At 49.4% G+C, this 15,878-nt stretch overlaps 1 protein-coding gene across 2 annotated transcripts in view; it reads right to left on the bottom strand.

The window, feature by feature from the left end:
- The window catches only part of PRDM15 (PR/SET domain 15), a 56,759-nt gene that overhangs the window by 40,321 nt on the left and 560 nt on the right, over positions 1–15,878 (bottom strand). Inside the window, exons 1-4 of one of the 2 annotated variants that reach the window (XM_027092007.1) lie at positions 8,614–8,879; positions 8,395–8,512; positions 1,212–1,257; positions 592–685 (exon numbers count right to left, since the gene is read on the bottom strand). In XM_027092007.1, the coding sequence (XP_026947808.1) occupies positions 592–685; positions 1,212–1,248 (131 nt within the window). In that variant the 5' untranslated portion in view covers positions 1,249–1,257; positions 8,395–8,512; positions 8,614–8,879. Of the gene's footprint in view, positions 1–591; positions 686–1,211; positions 1,258–8,394; positions 8,513–8,613; positions 8,880–15,878 lie in introns of those variants that run through there. The other variant, XM_027091928.1, reaches the window with a different exon arrangement.

The following is a 15,878-nucleotide window of genomic DNA, read 5'->3' as shown; positions in this document are numbered from 1 at the left end:
TCTCCACTTCACAGATGAGGCAACTGAGGTGCAGACAGGAGCACGTCTCGTCCGGGTTCAAACAGCTACTACGTGGTAGGTGGGGCTGTGCCCCTCCCCCCCAGGGAAACATGCACTGGCAGAGCCACGGAGCCCCCTCACCAGATCTAGGTGCTCGTCCAGAAGCTGCCACACCTTTGCCTGGCTGCCCGCATCCCCGCCCCTTGCCCACAGTGGGCGCCTGTTAGACGGCAGGCCTGGGCTCGGACCACAGGGGAGACAGAACAAGCTCGGCCATGGCCGCTCAACGCATAAACCGACCCAGCCCATCAGCTGAACCAGGAACTAGATAAAAGACATTGACCCTGAAGTGTCTGCAACCAGCCTCCGCTCATCCTGGCGGCAGGAGACTCAGCTCACGGTGGGACGGAGATTTCGGACGGCCTCAAACGTGAGGACAGCCCTTCTCACCGAAGTCTCTCCCACTTCTTCTTTTGCTGTTCCCCACCCTTTTCGTAGACACCCAGGCCACCAGGCTCTTGCAGCAGGTGACATGCCGAAAACCCTGTTTGACAGGCAGGACGATAAAAGCAGCTCAAGACGGTCACTTACCTTGCCCTGCTTAACACAAAGGAGTCTTTGACCATGACCACTGGGCCCAGCTCGGGACATTCAGAGTCGTGGTACTGGCTGCAGTCTTCACACCCTGCAAACAAACAACCCAGCGTCAGAGGGGGCGCTGAGTGGGGAGGGAGACGCCCACAGAGCATCGCGCGGCCTGGGGGTAAGCGACAGTGCTCCCCACGAATGCAAAAAGAGCGCAACGCAGGACGTGCGCCCCCAGGAGGAAACCCTGCTCCTCGACATGCTGCAAAGTAGGCCAAGCCACCTCCATGGGGACAGAGGACAGGGGTGTCCCCAGGGAACGAGCGTAAATGAAAATTCACCAACTTAACCCGTTTATCATAAATCTAACAGGTTGTGAGCCTCTTTCTGAAACCCAGGGTTACGTATCTGAGTCAACTGCCACCCCTCCGAGTGCCCTTTGCCGGGAGTTCTCAGAAAGATGCTCCTTTTAAAACGGTACCCGGCAGCACGTTTCTCGTGTAATAAATCGCGGTTCTTAACACAAGTAAGACCCCGTCCAAAGGAGAGAGCTCTTCTCTACTACAGAAACCAAGCGTGGACATGGCTTTGCCTTCCATGGTGAGGACGGGCCACGGGCCACTTACAGATGAACATGATCTCCTCGTTCCCATCTTCAGCCATCACCACCACCTGTCAGGACAGAGCGCCGCGTTAGTGATCAGCTTTGGCCAAAGGCATTTTTAGAATTGAAGTACAGTTGATTTACAGTGTTGTGTTCATTTCTGCTGTACCGCAAAGTGATTCAGTTACATTCTTTTTCAGATTCTTTTCCATTGGCGTTTTTAAAGACAGTCCCTGCTAATGGCCCCCTCGAGCCTGTGTAGGGACTGACTTACTTTGTGCTTTGTTGTTGTTGTTGTTGTTTGTTTGTTTTTTTTGTTTTTTTGGCGGTACGCGGGCCTCACTACTGTGGCCTCCCCCGTTGCGGAGCACAGGCTCCGGACGTGCAGGCTCAGCGGCCATGGCTCACCGGCCCAGCCGCTCCGCGGCATGTGGGATCTTCCCGGACCGGGGCACGAACCCGTGTCCCCTGCATCGGCAGGCGGACTCTCAACCACTGCGCCACCAGGGAAGCCCACTTTGTGCTTTTTAAGAAATTTTTTATTTTATTTTATTGGTCCTGCCACGTGGCTTGCGGGATCTTGGTTCCCCGACCAGAGATTGAACCCGGGCCCCTGGCGGTGGAAGTGTGGAGTCCTAACCACTGGACCGCCAGGGAAGTCCCTGACTTTGTGCTTTAAAGGCAACAGGCAGCAGGGTCCCCTTTATCGTGGGTTCGGGTGGGGGCCTTGAAATGTTTTCTAACCGAGAATGATGCTTTTTCATAAGCCATTGATGTGAATGGCTCTGAATTAGGACGTCTTCATGAACTCAGGCTTTCATCTTTCATATCAGCCATCCATTTCCAGTTGTAAAATAAATACACCACTATTTTAAAAAGCCCGTTTTCTCACTGCCACTTCTATTTTTTCCTCCCTCATGGGACTATGACTTCCTCCGGGGCAATCACATCACACGTGACCTCCATTTTCTTCCACCTGCTAACCTGTGCGTGACACCAAATTTCTCTTGGGGGGACTAAGCACTGCCTGACATCATGGAGGAGAGCCCGCCTGCTCTCCACAAAACCTTTATCACAACTGGTCACTTCTATCTCCTATTCAACCTTGAGGTTCACCTCCACAGCGAGCAGCTGTGCTCAGGCCCCCTGCATATTCGTGGGCGATCTGGACATATTCAGATGGGGCCTCAGATTCCTGATCTATAAAATGGAAATGAAAATGCCCACCTCATGTAGTTTTGGGGGGAGCATAAAGTGAGACACACCCGGTATGTGCCACTCAATAATCGTTCCTCTTCCCTCCCACCCCTCCATCCCCAATTAAGCTAACTCAACACATCCTTCCTGCATCCCACTCCTAGCCAAGCCCGAGTGTATCACTAGGTACCTTTCTGGGGAAGTACACAGGCCGGCGCTCCACGAATGCCGATTCCACACGCCCTCTGCCCCATTTCCACCCCGGGAGCTTGCGAAGAATCAATAGCAGACAAATGCAAAGTCCCAATGAAAACTGATTTGCTGAACACGTGATTAGTTGAAAGGTCCACCACAGAAGAGTGAATTAGTTATAAGGAAACAAGGCAGAGAGATGGCATTTCCAATTTGCCCCTAAAATGCCAAGGATCAACAACCAGGGCATATTTTTTCCCCAAACACAGCACAGTTTTTTCTGTTCCTGGGGACACCCCTTTACATTACAAGATGCTAATGTGGCCTCAGCACGTTTAACTTGGTGTTTCCTGGTTGATGGGCTCCACAGGTGGGGTCAGGGGCCAGTCTGGAACAGGGGCAACGGCTGGTCACGGAGCAAAAGGAGAAGAGGGACAAAGAGGCAGAGGAAACGCATGAAAACCCGCTTTCGTGAGCTGCTGAGGTGCCCCCAGGAGCTTGAGAGCCGTCCGCCCATCAGCAGGAACCCACTCTACCCACCAACACCAGCTCACAGTCAAGGAAGTTCTACAAGAACAGTGGGCTCTTAAGGGAGCCCTCAAACTGCTTACAAAGCTGGCAGCATCGGAGGGTGCGGACAAAGGGAACCGTTCTGGCCTTCCCCGTGGCCCAGTGTGGCCGCCTCCCCTGTGCCTGCCTCTGGTCTGGCCTCTCAAGGCTTCCATGTCTTGGCTACTGTAAATAGTGCTGCTGTGGACACTGGGGTGCATGTATCTTTTCAAATTAGAGTTTTCTCCGGATATATGTCCAGGGGCGGGATTGCTGGGTCATATGGTAGCTCTATTTTTAGTTTTTTAAGGAACCTCCATACTGTTCTCCACAGTGGCTGTACCAATGTACATTCCCACCATCAGTGCAAGAGGGTTCCCTTTTCTCCACACCCTCTCCAGCATCTGTTATTTGTAGACTTTTTAATCATGGCCATTCTGACTGGTGTGAGGTGGTACCTCATTGTAGTTTTGATTTGCATTTCTCTAATAATTAGCGATGTTGAGCATCCTTTCATGTGCCTGTTGGCCATCCGTATGTCTTCTTTGGAGAAATGTCTTTTTAAGTCTTCTGCCCATTTTTGGATTGGTTTGTTTGTTTTTTTGTTACTGACTTGTATGAGCTGTTTGTGTATTTTGGAAATCAAGTCGCATTGTTTGCAAATATTTTCTCCCACTTCATAGGTTGTCTTTTCGTTGTGTTTGCTGTGCAAAAGCTTATGAGTTTGATTGGTCCCATCTGTTTATTTTTGCTTTTATTTCTACTGCCTTGGGAGACTAAGAAAACACTGCTATGGTTTCTGTCAGAGAATGTTTTGCCTATGTTCTCTTCTAGGAGTTTTATGGTGTCATGTCTTATATTTAAGTCTTTAAGCCATTCTGAGTTTATTTTTGTGAATGGTGTGAGGGTATGTTCTAACTTCACTGATTTACATGTAGCTGCCCAACTTTCGCAACATCACCAGCTGAAGACACTGTCTTTTCTCCATTGTATATTCTTGCCTCTTTTGTTGAGATTAATTGACTATAGGTGTATGGGTTTATTTCTGGGCTCTCTATTCTGTTCCATTGATCCATATGTCTGTTTTTGTGCCAATACCATGATGTTTTGATTACTGTAGCTTTGTAGTATTATCTGAAGTCTGAGAGTTATGCCCCCAGCTTTGTTCTTTTTCCTCCGGATTGCTTTGGTAATTCTGCATCTTTTATGGTTCCATATAAATTTTAGGATTATTTGTTCTAGTTCTGTGAAAAATGTCACAGATAATTTGGTAGGGACAATTAATCTGTAGATTGCTTTGGGTAGTATGGCCATTTTAACAATATTAATTCTTCTAATCCAAGAGCATGGGATATCTTTCCATTTCTTTAAATAATCTTTAATTTCCTTTATCAATGTTTTATAGTTCTCAGCATATAAGTGTTCCACCTCCCTGATCAGGTTTATTCCTACGTATTTTTTTTGGGGGGGGGGGAATGCGATTTTAAAAGAGATTGTTCATTTTTTACTTTCCCTTTCTAATATTTCACTGTTAGTGTGAAGAAATGCAACAGATTTCTGTTCGTTAATCTTGTATCCTGCTACTTTGATGAATTCGTTTATCAGTTCTAGTAGTTTTTGTGTGGCACCTTTAGGGTCTTCTATATAGTATCATGTCATTTGCATATAATGACAACTTTACCTCTTCCCTTCCAGTATGGATATCTTTTATTTCTTTTTCTTGTCTGAGTGCTATGGCTAGGACTTCCAATACTATGTTGAACAGAAGTGGTGAGAGTGGACACCCTTGTCTTGTTGCAGATTTTAGCAGGAAGTCTGTCAGCTTTTCACTGTTGAGTATTATGTGGGTTGTGGGTTTGTCATAAATAACTTTTATAAAGGAGCCTCCTGAAGTCTGTGTTGTGCTCGCAAAATCCCTCTGGTGTGCAGAATGCTCCTTTGCAGAAGGGAAGTCCAGTCTCCAGACTTCTGCAGCATGTAAGAAATCTCAGACCAAGGGATTGTAAATAGTACTGTTGTAGGGAAAATGACAGAAAAATATTCAAAGTGTGATATTCAGCCATTTTAACCACCGATCCTGGGGAAACTTACTTATATCAGTGGTTCTCAGTGTGGTCCCTGGACCATCAAACAGTAGCACCAGCAGCACCTGGGAATTTCTCAGAAATGTGAACTCTTGGGCCCCTCCCCAGACCTGCTGGGCTGGGGCCCTGCACTCTGTGTATTTGCAAACCTCCAGGTTATCCTGATGCGGCTCAAGTCTGAGAACTGCTGCTTAACCTTCAATCTTTTTAACACTTACATGATTACTACTGCAAAAAGCACTGGGGGACCACAGCAATCATGTCAGGAAACGAGATTTGTCATGAGGGTCAGTTAGGCTTAGACCAGGAGTATCTGTGTGTAACTTGGTGGGAAATGGGGAGCAAGGGGAGATCTGGGGCAGATGCTCTCTGTGACACCTGAGGTTTACTCGGCAGCCCCCATGATTACAACTGTTAAAAACAATTCTGAAAAAGAAGACTAAAGTGAGAGAAATCAGTTTACCTGGTTCAAGCTTAATTATAAAGGACAGTAATAAGGACTTTGGTATTGGTAGAGGGATAGACACACAGATCAATGGAAATGGAGAACAGACTCACAGAAATATGCTCGACTGATTTTGGACAAAGGGGAAAAGCAGCTCAGTGGAGGAAGGATGGTCTTTTCAACAAACGGTGCTGGGGCAACTGGACATGCAGAGGCAGAAAAAAAAAAAAAAAAAAGAACTGTGACCTCACATCTCACACAAAGATTAATTCATAATGGATCAGAGACTTAAAACATAACACAGTAAATTTTTTTTAGAAAAACAGGAGAAAATCTTTGAGATCTAGAACTAGCCAGTTTTTAGACTTGTCACCAAAATCATAGTTTACTAAAGGAAAATTGATAAACAGGACTTTACCAAAATTTAACATTTTTGCTCTACAGAAGATGTTAAGAGGATGAACAGACAATGTGAAGACCAGGAGACATTTTTGCAAACCACGTAACCATATGCAGAATATGCAAAGAACTCTCAAAACCCAATAGTAAAAATGCAAACAAGCCAATTAGAAAATGGGCAAAAGACATGAATAGACATTTCATCAACAAAAACACTGGAATGGCAAATAAGCACATGAAAAGATGTCCAATGTCATTAGCTGCCATGGAAACGCAAGTAGAAACCGCAAGGACACCACTCCACACCTTTCAGAACGGCGGGATGCCGGTGGGGATGAGGGGACTGGGGCATCTGTGTTCGCTAGCGGGAGTAGAAATCCATTTGACGGTTTCTGATAAAACCAACATGGCCGATGACCCAGCAATGGCACTGGTGGGTGGTTATCCCAGAGAAATGGAAACTTACATCCACAAAAAACCTGTACATGACTACTGAGGGTAGCTTTATTCCTAAGAGCCTAAACTGGAAACAACCCAGAGTCCCTCACTGGGTGACTGGTTAAACAATCTAATCTGTGGTCCATCCACAGCCTGGAATACTAATCAGCAACTAAAGACACGAAACTACTGACACACATATAACCGATCTGGAATCCCCAGAGGGCTGCTGGGTGAAAAACGCCAGTCCTCAGAGGTTACGTGCCGTATGACCCCATTCACATAACATTCTTGAAATGACAAAATTATTGAGGAGGGGACTAGAGCACTGGTTGGTGGGGGTAAAGGAGGGAGAGGGGTGGGAGGAAAGAGGGGGAGGCTATAAGGGGGCACCAGGGGGCTCCTTGCGGGGCTGGAACATTCTGTATCTGGACTGCGTCAAGGTGACCATCCCTGCTGCCACCCGGTACTGGAGTTGTGCAAGATGGTACCACTGGGGGAAACTGGATGAAGCATACACGGATCTCTCTGTGCTCTTTCTTATAACCACCAGGGAACCTACAGCGATCTCATCAAAATCTGTGAAATCAAATCACTGGAGTTCAAAAGCAACTTCCAGCACAACGCATGGGAATGGTCTGGATCCTGGTGGAATAAAGCACACATGACTTTTATCGGACCACTGGCTATCTGAACGCCGACTGGATATCTGACCAGATTTTGACCATGTTAAGGAACCGGTGTTAAATGTTTTAGGTGGGTAACAGTATTGCGGTTATTTTTAGAGCCCTTCTCCTGTAGAGACACAGACTGAAATATTTACAAACGCAATGATGTGACCAGGGTTTGCCTCGAGGTCCTACCGGTGGGGAGTCCTGGACGGGCTGGAGGGGGCAGTCAGACCTGGGCGACAGCAGCTGAGCTGGTGATGGCCTCGCGCGGTCGGCCGTTGCCTGCGGGTCCACTGTTTCGTGTGTTCATACTAAGCTATCTGTAAATGGTGCCGACACACTCTTCCCAGGTCCTCCTCTTCCGCTGACTCTGCGTCCTGCCCCCAAAGCTGGCCTTGGACGCATGCCAAGTCCACTAAACAGCTTTTTCTTCACCTCACTTGACCTCTGGGTCACACCGGATGTGGCTGACTGCTCTCCTCTCCTCCACAGCCACTCCTCTCCCAGCCAACCGCCCCGAGCTGCTCTCTCGCGGTGCTCTGGCCCCTGGGGTATCCTCCTCTGCCACCCGGTCACTGTCTTAGCTCCCATGGGCTCAGCACTGGCCCCTTCTCATCCCTCTTCGTGCTGGACCCTCTTCCCAGGCAGTCACACCTGCTTCTGTGGCTGCTGCTAATACCACATGGACACTGGTGACCCTACTCGGGGTCCCACACGGACACCCAGCTCCCCGGCCGCACCTCCGCCTGGAAGCCGGCGGCACCTCAACGCGCCAAAAACGAACTCCGGGCCACTCCCAGCTTCCCTGCCTAGTGCTCCGAGGGCCACGGGAGGCCGAGTCTGGCTCTCAGGCAGGTGGTCAGGGACCTCCTACGGCTGCGAACATTCATCACCCAGAACTTGGATGCAGGCAGACACCCTGCCGCCACCCTCAGCTCAGACGGCCCAGAAACCTCATTGGTCTGTTGTCAGTTTCACACAAATTTTCTATAAAAACACAGTGCAGTTCTACAGATCGCCTGCCGCTGGGAGTGTTCCCCAGCCTGCCGCTGGTCAAACACCACCTGGAGAGGAAAGAGAGGGTAAGACGAGCCTCCCCCACGTCCCAGCACAGACCAGCTCGATCCAGATTCCCCGGGAAACAGGTCCTGGAAGGGGAACCATACACCAAACGTGGGACAGAACACTCTTTACCACAACGATCGCTCAGATTCCAAGTCCTCAAAGTACCTCCTGTAGGTGGTCGGACAGTGTTCCTCCTTCCAAGACAGGCTTGTCTCACTCAGCATCACGTCCTCAAGGTTCATCTACGTTGGACTGTGTGTCAGAATGGCCCTCCTATTAAAGGCTGAATAATACCCCATCGTTATTCACCTGTCGATAGACACTTGGGTCATTTCCACGTTTTAACTACTGTGAATGAAGCCGCTATGAACAAGGGGCAAATACCTCTTCGGGTCTCTGCCTTCGACTCTTTTGGGTCTATACGCAGAAGTGGACTTACTGGATCATACAGTAATTCTACATTTAATTTTTGAGGAACCACCATACTGCTTTTCATGGCAGCTGCACCATCTTCCATTCCCTCCACACCTTCGCCAACGCTTGTTATTTTCTGGGTTTTTTGACAGTAGCTGTCCTGGTGCATGCAAGGTGAAAAGGAATTTTTTTTTTCCGCCTTGCCGCGTGGCACGTGGGATCTTAGTTCCCCAACCAGGGATTGAACCCTGCAGTGCCCCCTGCAGTGGAAGCAAGAAGTCTTAACCACTGGACCACCAGGGAAGTCCCGATAAGGATTATTTTTAAGTGTGATCTGCAGAAGCTGGGGGTTAGAAAAAACAATCAGTTTTGAAACACTGGAAAGTGAAAACTTCACAATTTTAAAAGACACGTAGCTTAAAATAACTCAAAGAAAAAGGCGCTTTCAAGAAGGTTGTTGATATAAGTATGAAACGAAGGTTATCGCTTGTTTGTTAATCTGGCTGGGCCTTCCCAGGCCGTCCCTGGCCTGCCTATGTGATGGAAGGGGACGGATAAAGGACAGAGGTGATGGAGGCTGAGGGCCTGCAAGTTTGCTATTGGCCCAGATGACTTAGCAGTCCCTCCTTGTCAGTGACCAAAGCAGTGGTCTCAACAGAAATATAAGGTAAGCCACACATGGAATACTTCCTAGATCTTTAGTTTTGCAATAATTACAGGAAGTTTCAAAAATAGCACAGGAAGGTCCCTGAACCCTTCACTCAGTTTTCTCCAAGGGTTATATCTTACATAACTATGTGTATCACATACATAGTTTGAGAGCGTAACTACAGCACACTCTCAAAACCAGGACACTGACCTTGGCACTGTGCGTGTGCACGTAATTCAGTGTCTTCTCATCACAGGTGAAGGCTCATGGGACGACCTCCATAATCCAGATTCAGGAATGTTCTATCACTGAAAAGACTTCACTCATGTGCCCCTCTATAGTCACACCCTGTCCCCTGACCATCCCTAACCCCTAGCAACCACTAATCTGTTCTCCAACTCTACAAATTTTATCATTTCAAGAGTGTCATATGGGGAGGGAGGGAGACGCAAGAGGGAAGAGATATGGGAACATATGTATATGTATAACTGATTCACTTTGTTATAAAGCAGAAACGAACACACCACTGTAAAGCAATTATACCCCAATAAAGATGTTTAAAAAACAAAACAAAACAAGTGTCATATAAATGGGACCACACGGTATGTGGCCTTGTGAGACTGGCTTTTTTCTTCCCTCAGCGTAACGTCCCTGGGTTGTCACATGTCTCAGTAGTTCAGCCCTTTTACTGCCCCTCACTCCATGATGTGAGTTTAACCACTCACTTACTGAAGGAGCCTTGCTTTTGTCCCCACCTTTGGCTATTACAAATAAAGCTGCTATGAACCATTGTGCACGGGTACGTTTGGACGCCAGTTGACATTTCTCTGGGATAAACACCCAAGAGTGTAATGACTGGGTCCTACGCGAGGTGGGTGTCTAGTTTTTAAAGAAACTGCCCCACCGCCAACGTCTGAAAGATCCAGTTTCTTGGCGTCCCTGGCAGCGTTTGGTGTCACCGTGTTTTATTTCAGCCGTTCTCACACGTGTGCAGTGGTACCTCATTGTGGCTCTAGTTCGCATTTCCCTCATGGCTAATGACACTGCACATCTCTTCCTGTGCTTATTTGCCACTCGTAAATCCTCTTCGGTAAATGTCTCTTCGCATCTTTTGCTCATTTTCTAGTTGGCCCCTTCCTGTCCCACTGCCCTTCAGGTCTGACACTGGCTGCGTGGGCCTTCCTTCCACTGTCACCTGGGATTCGTTTGTCCTCTTGGGTGTGGAGCTCTTGTTCCCTGAGCCCTCATTGCTTCCGTTTTCTTGGTTTATTCCTTTGATCTGGGGAGCACATTTTCCAGTAGTTTCCTTAGAATGGTGCCTGGGAGGTAAATCTCTTGAGAGGACTTGCCTGTCTGCGAATGTCTTTGCTCCAATCTCACGGGCCAGCTGCTTTGCCCGGTACGCGGTGGTTTTCCCGAGGAAGGTTGAAAGTGAGACTCCATCGTCCTCAGCTTCCAATGCTCCAGCTGAGGCGTCTGATGACTTTCCAGGAGGCAAACCCTCTGTATGTGACTCCCTCCCCCCAGATCTCTTAGACTGTTTTAGCTCCAGGACCCTGAAGGCTCAGTCTGCCTTGGTGCCAAGCTCGGGCTGTGGCCCTTTCAACCCGGCTCTCCTGTCCTGCAGTCCTCAGATTTTCTTGTGTTATTTCTTTTATAATTTCTTCCTCTTTCTGAACCTCTTAGTTTCGTCCAAGATGACATCTGTTTTTCTGACTCTCACATCTGGTTCTTCAGGAGGGATTTCTGAGCAAAGGGGGGCAAGAGAGGTTTGCATTCTGCCGTCTCAGAAATGGAAACTGAGCTAATTGGCCTTCTCAGGCTGATGAGAGCTCCAACGGGCAATCATCTTTTGCTTAACAAAAAAAAAAAAAGAAAAGAGGGGAATGTGAGGCCTGATTCTTACTTAACAGGCCTTGAGAGACAGACAAGATATTTTAAAACTAGGCACCCTGGGAGCTTTGGTGGTGAAAAGATCCTCACACGTTCTCAGCATAAGGGCGAGAGCACAGTGGAAAGAGAAACCACAGAGAACAAAGTCCAGAGAAGTCAGATGTGCGGGACAAAGGGGCCCAGAGGGACGGGGCGGAGGGGGCGGGTGGCATGGAAGCAATGGATCAATGAACAGAATTGAAGCGGCTTGGTCAGAACAGACTTTGTAAACCTCTCGACTAATATGACCAAATTGCACTTATGTTTTTGGTCACAATAAAAGGCAAACTTACTATAACTAATTAGCATATATATTTTTAAGCTTACAAAAGGCCAAAGGCCTTGAGTTACGAAGCACTGGGAACACTCCTTCCCCAAGACAGACTCTCTGTCCAGCAGGTAGGGTCCCTTCCCCCCGACAGCGAGCAGGGGGTGACAGTTCCGGCACATCATCCCCTGCAGGCCCTACACACGAATCACGATCTCGGGACACTCGAATGAGAACATCTGCCTCCGGCCTCATCATGGTGGAAGGCCATTTATCGAGGGTTTTCTGATGGTACCTGCGATATTTCAGCGCTTAAGCTGGAGAAGCAGATGGTGCTGAACATTGAAAACAAGTCAAACGGAGCCCTAACGTCCAGCACCTCTCAGGTAAAGAAAGCCGTCATGTCTGGGAAGCCCACGCTTCAATTTGCTGTAAGTCTGCGGAAACATGACCCCACAGGCTCTGGGAGACTCCAGGGGAGCATCCAGAGTTGGGCTTCCTCAGATGCTATTAGGATGAGAGGCTTCAACTGGGCCCCCACTGTGACCCTGAGCTGGCCCCTGCCCCGTGACAGCGAAAGGTCCCTCACCACCCCAAACCATCCATGACCAGCCTCCCAGCTTCCACGACCCCTTCCTCTTGTTTCCTCCTCCAGAAGCTCCCTCCACCTGCCAAACTCCTACCTAACCTTTAAAACCTAATCCAAATGGCTCCTCCTCTCCAAAGCCCTCTTGGCCACACCTGTCACTCACCACACAGGCACACTGCAGCCACGTCTCCCCGGGAGGCCCCGCCCCACCTGCACCTCCCTTATTACACACCTGTCTCTGCTGCAGTTATGCCCCTGGGTTATTCACACAAGCCTTCAACCAGAGCTCACTCGTGAAAACAAAGAAGCTTTACCTGTGGCTCTAATGCCGCACTTCTGTCTCCTTTCATTGCAAAAGTCCTGGGAAGGACTCTGGCGGCTTCTCTCTTGAATGGGAAGAACTGCCCTCCTGGCTCCACCAAAGCCCTCCACTGTGGACTGCCTCCCCTTCATCCCCTAGGCAGCATTCACCCTCTCCCCCTGGAAACCCTTTCCTGCGAGGTCTCCTGGTCTTTCCATCCCAACCGCTGCTCCTCCCGAGGCCCCTCTGTGCTCCCATCTCAAGCCGCCACAGTGGGGCAGCCCAGGCCGGCCCTTCGGTCCTTTCTCCATCCGGATCCGGCATTTACCCGCCATCACCTCCCATGCCCGAGTCCACCCAGGCCCCTGAGCCCACCTGACACATGGTTCCACGACCGACCTCTTTGCCGACAGTCCCACAAAAGTGTTTTACAAAATGCCATTTCCTGCCCTTCAGCTGACAGTGTAAGCTGCTCAGCCTTACTTTAAACAGCTGCAAGGGACGTAATCTCCAGCATATTATGAATATTAACTTCTTAAAATAAAACTGCTATGTGGCTCTTCTAAACACATTTATTGGAATCGAAACACCACAGCGTGATACCCACTGCCATCCGGTCACAAGGCATGTGGACAAGCTCTTCATCTGTCAGGAGGCTCACGGCGCTTCTGTCTTTACCATCGTCTGTTTCCATCACCATAGATGTTAAACCCAATGTGTTATGTTTGTGCTTGAAATGACTATTGATCACCGTTTACGCATACAGATCAAATTAGTCTTGATTTCCTATGACCGTGAGTTTGTGCTAATTTCTCCTGGACTACGCTATCGTTCCAGTAACTGGGACACCACTGATCAAAATGGAAATACTGCCCACACTGGTAAACAGTCACCTAGCACAGAAGCTGGGTTTAATGAGATAAATAGGACTTTCCCGCCAATCCAGTCACGTATCATGGAATTCGATTCAACTCTGTTCCTACCCTTCGTTTTTACAGATGTGAGTGCAGGAAACCCTGCTCCCACAGACAAGTAGCTGGGACGGAAGAACTTCGTTATAGTCGCCACTTAGCAACGACCACCTGCCGAGGTCTCCCACGCACCGTGAGAGCCACGTACTTGTGAGCTGACCACGGCCCACACCAAGACTGGGGCTGGGGGGTCGCCATCTTCTGGACAGTGGGAGGGACCCTTCCTTAGTAAGGGAGCACTTAAGGAAGGTGATGACCAGGACCATGGGCCCTGGGCAAGGGTTTCTCCCACCCGAGGGGCAGTTTGAAGATGCTGCTGGTCTACCAGGTCCTGATTCCCTGACCACCCCTCAACCTGCACACCTGTCACCTGCACCTCAGTGAATGGCCCCTCCTGTCACCCCCTGCACATTCCCCACCCAAACCAGCAGCAAGGCCTGCCTCGCTCTAGAAATACGCTTTGTCCTGTCACCTCATTTCCCCTCTGCCCCCACCCTGTTTCTAGGGGAACCTTGTTGGGCAGCCACGGGGTCCTCTCTAAAAAGACACAGATCCTTTGGACCCCTGCCCCAAACCCCAGTGGTGTCCGCTTGGCTCTCAGGGTAAACTCTGAGTAGAGTACAGCCTGTGCCACCCTCCTGTGCTACCCCACCTCAGCCACACAGAGCTTGCTGCCACCCCAGGGCCTTTGCACTTGCCACGTCTGCCTGTGACAGACACCCTCACCCCAGATCTCCACTGAGGGCCTCGCAGCACTGGTTTCCACTGGAATGTCACCTTCTCAGACAGACCTTCCTGGTCCCCACTGCCCACCTGTGCCTACCCCTGCCCATCCCCCGCCTCCACCTGTCACCCTTCCTGCCTTCTTCTACATGCTCTAATCACTGTCCACCTCCCTCCCTCCAGAGCATTCGGTCTACCAGGCAGGACCTTCTCTCTCACCCTCTGCAGCGCCCGGCACGTGAAAGCTGCTGGGTGGACGGCCAATGAACATGCGCACGCATGAACCATGTGAGATGAAAGACAGGTACTGTCACACGTCACAACTGTGGAAAGGAGGCTGAGAAAGCATTTGAGTCCTTGCCCACAATCTCAGCCTCTCAAATCACATGTGCAAGAAACAGCTGCCTTCAGTCTCCCTTAAATCTGCAAAATGGGAGAAGTGTTCTTCCCCTGGCCTTCTACACAGACGATGATATCAAAAGAATGATACATGAGAGGTATATCCCAAGCTAATGGAGTTCTTTCTCAAATATAATTGTTCCCAGAAAAGCTATTGGCCTTGTAATTGGGGGTGATTTTTAAATTTATTTATTGGTCTTCTGGAAAAAATAACTATTCCTTCTGCTTGCAAAAGCGAACATATTGTATTCTTTGTTGGTAGCTTTTTTGCAAAAATATGAATCAAAGATATAGGAGAAAGAAACTTTATACAGGATAAATCTTACTATCTTTCCCTTTCAAAATTCAAACTATAGTCCTATTTCTTAACCATTCACCATAAGGCAGTGATGTCAAGGAAATCCAGAGAAGCAGAGTGGAGTCATGAAAATGTGGAAAACGTGAAAATGTCCAGGTTTGAAACAAAATACGGTGGTGTTTTGTGTGTACTGGGTGGCGGGGGAGGCTAACTTATAAAAACAAAGTGTCTACATCATTACACTCTCCAGGGAGAGTTCTCACTGTTGCCTTTGAAGATCTGTCATAAAACCACTTGCTCATTTACTTTTCGTCCTTAAAAATACGTCCAGGAACCAAGTTGGGTTTCTCCAAATTTATCTGGTGAGTCCAGATTCTATGAGTGGCTTAAGCAAACGTGGTTTTTGTGGGTTGGCCGCTTAAATATGTACACGGGCCCACGTGTCTCTGATCACACACTTGTTTCTACCATTTTAATCTACCCTTGGTGGGGCAGGATGGCAATTTCTGAGCTTTTGTGGAAAAAAAGGAAATCTCATCTACTACCTTAATAGAGATTAACACATAACAACTATAGCTATCAGCACGGTGGATATTTCCATAATGCGTTTTCACTTGTCTTCTCAAAGCTGACCTTCATCGCGAATACCCGTCCCCTCGCCAGAGGCCACATGGCCGGCTGGTCCACCTGTCCGCGCCAGGGCGGGGCCAGCGCGCCGTTTTCCAGCACAGCCACCCACCCCGAGGGCGGGCACATGTCACCTGTCCACGGATTTCACTACCTTGCCTCTGCCACCCAAGGGTTTACACAAACAGGATGCAGGGTGCTCGGGGCGGGGCGGCGGCGGGGGGAGGCTGGGCAGCCCCGTCCCCCGAATCCTGGGGTCTGCCTTGCTAACCGCAGGAGCGGGGGGTCCAGGGACCCTCCCCATTCGCCCCCGGGGGCTTGGCCCAGGACGGGGGAGAGTGACATCACGAGGAACCGTCGGCGACGAGGGCGCCCGTGGGCGCGGCGCTGGGGGTCCTCCGCCCCCGGCCCCCGGCCCGCGGTCCCGCCCCCGGGCGCCCTCGTCGCCGACGGTTCCTCGTGATGTCACTCTCCCCCG

The sequence above is a fragment of the Aethalodelphis obliquidens genome, unplaced genomic scaffold (genome assembly GCF_003676395.1).
Source record: "Aethalodelphis obliquidens isolate GAN/ISIS:26980383/991018 unplaced genomic scaffold, ASM367639v1 scaffold1, whole genome shotgun sequence".
Classification (NCBI taxonomy): domain Eukaryota; kingdom Metazoa; phylum Chordata; class Mammalia; order Artiodactyla; family Delphinidae; genus Aethalodelphis; species Aethalodelphis obliquidens.
This window is presented reverse-complemented; position numbering and strand designations above follow the sequence as displayed.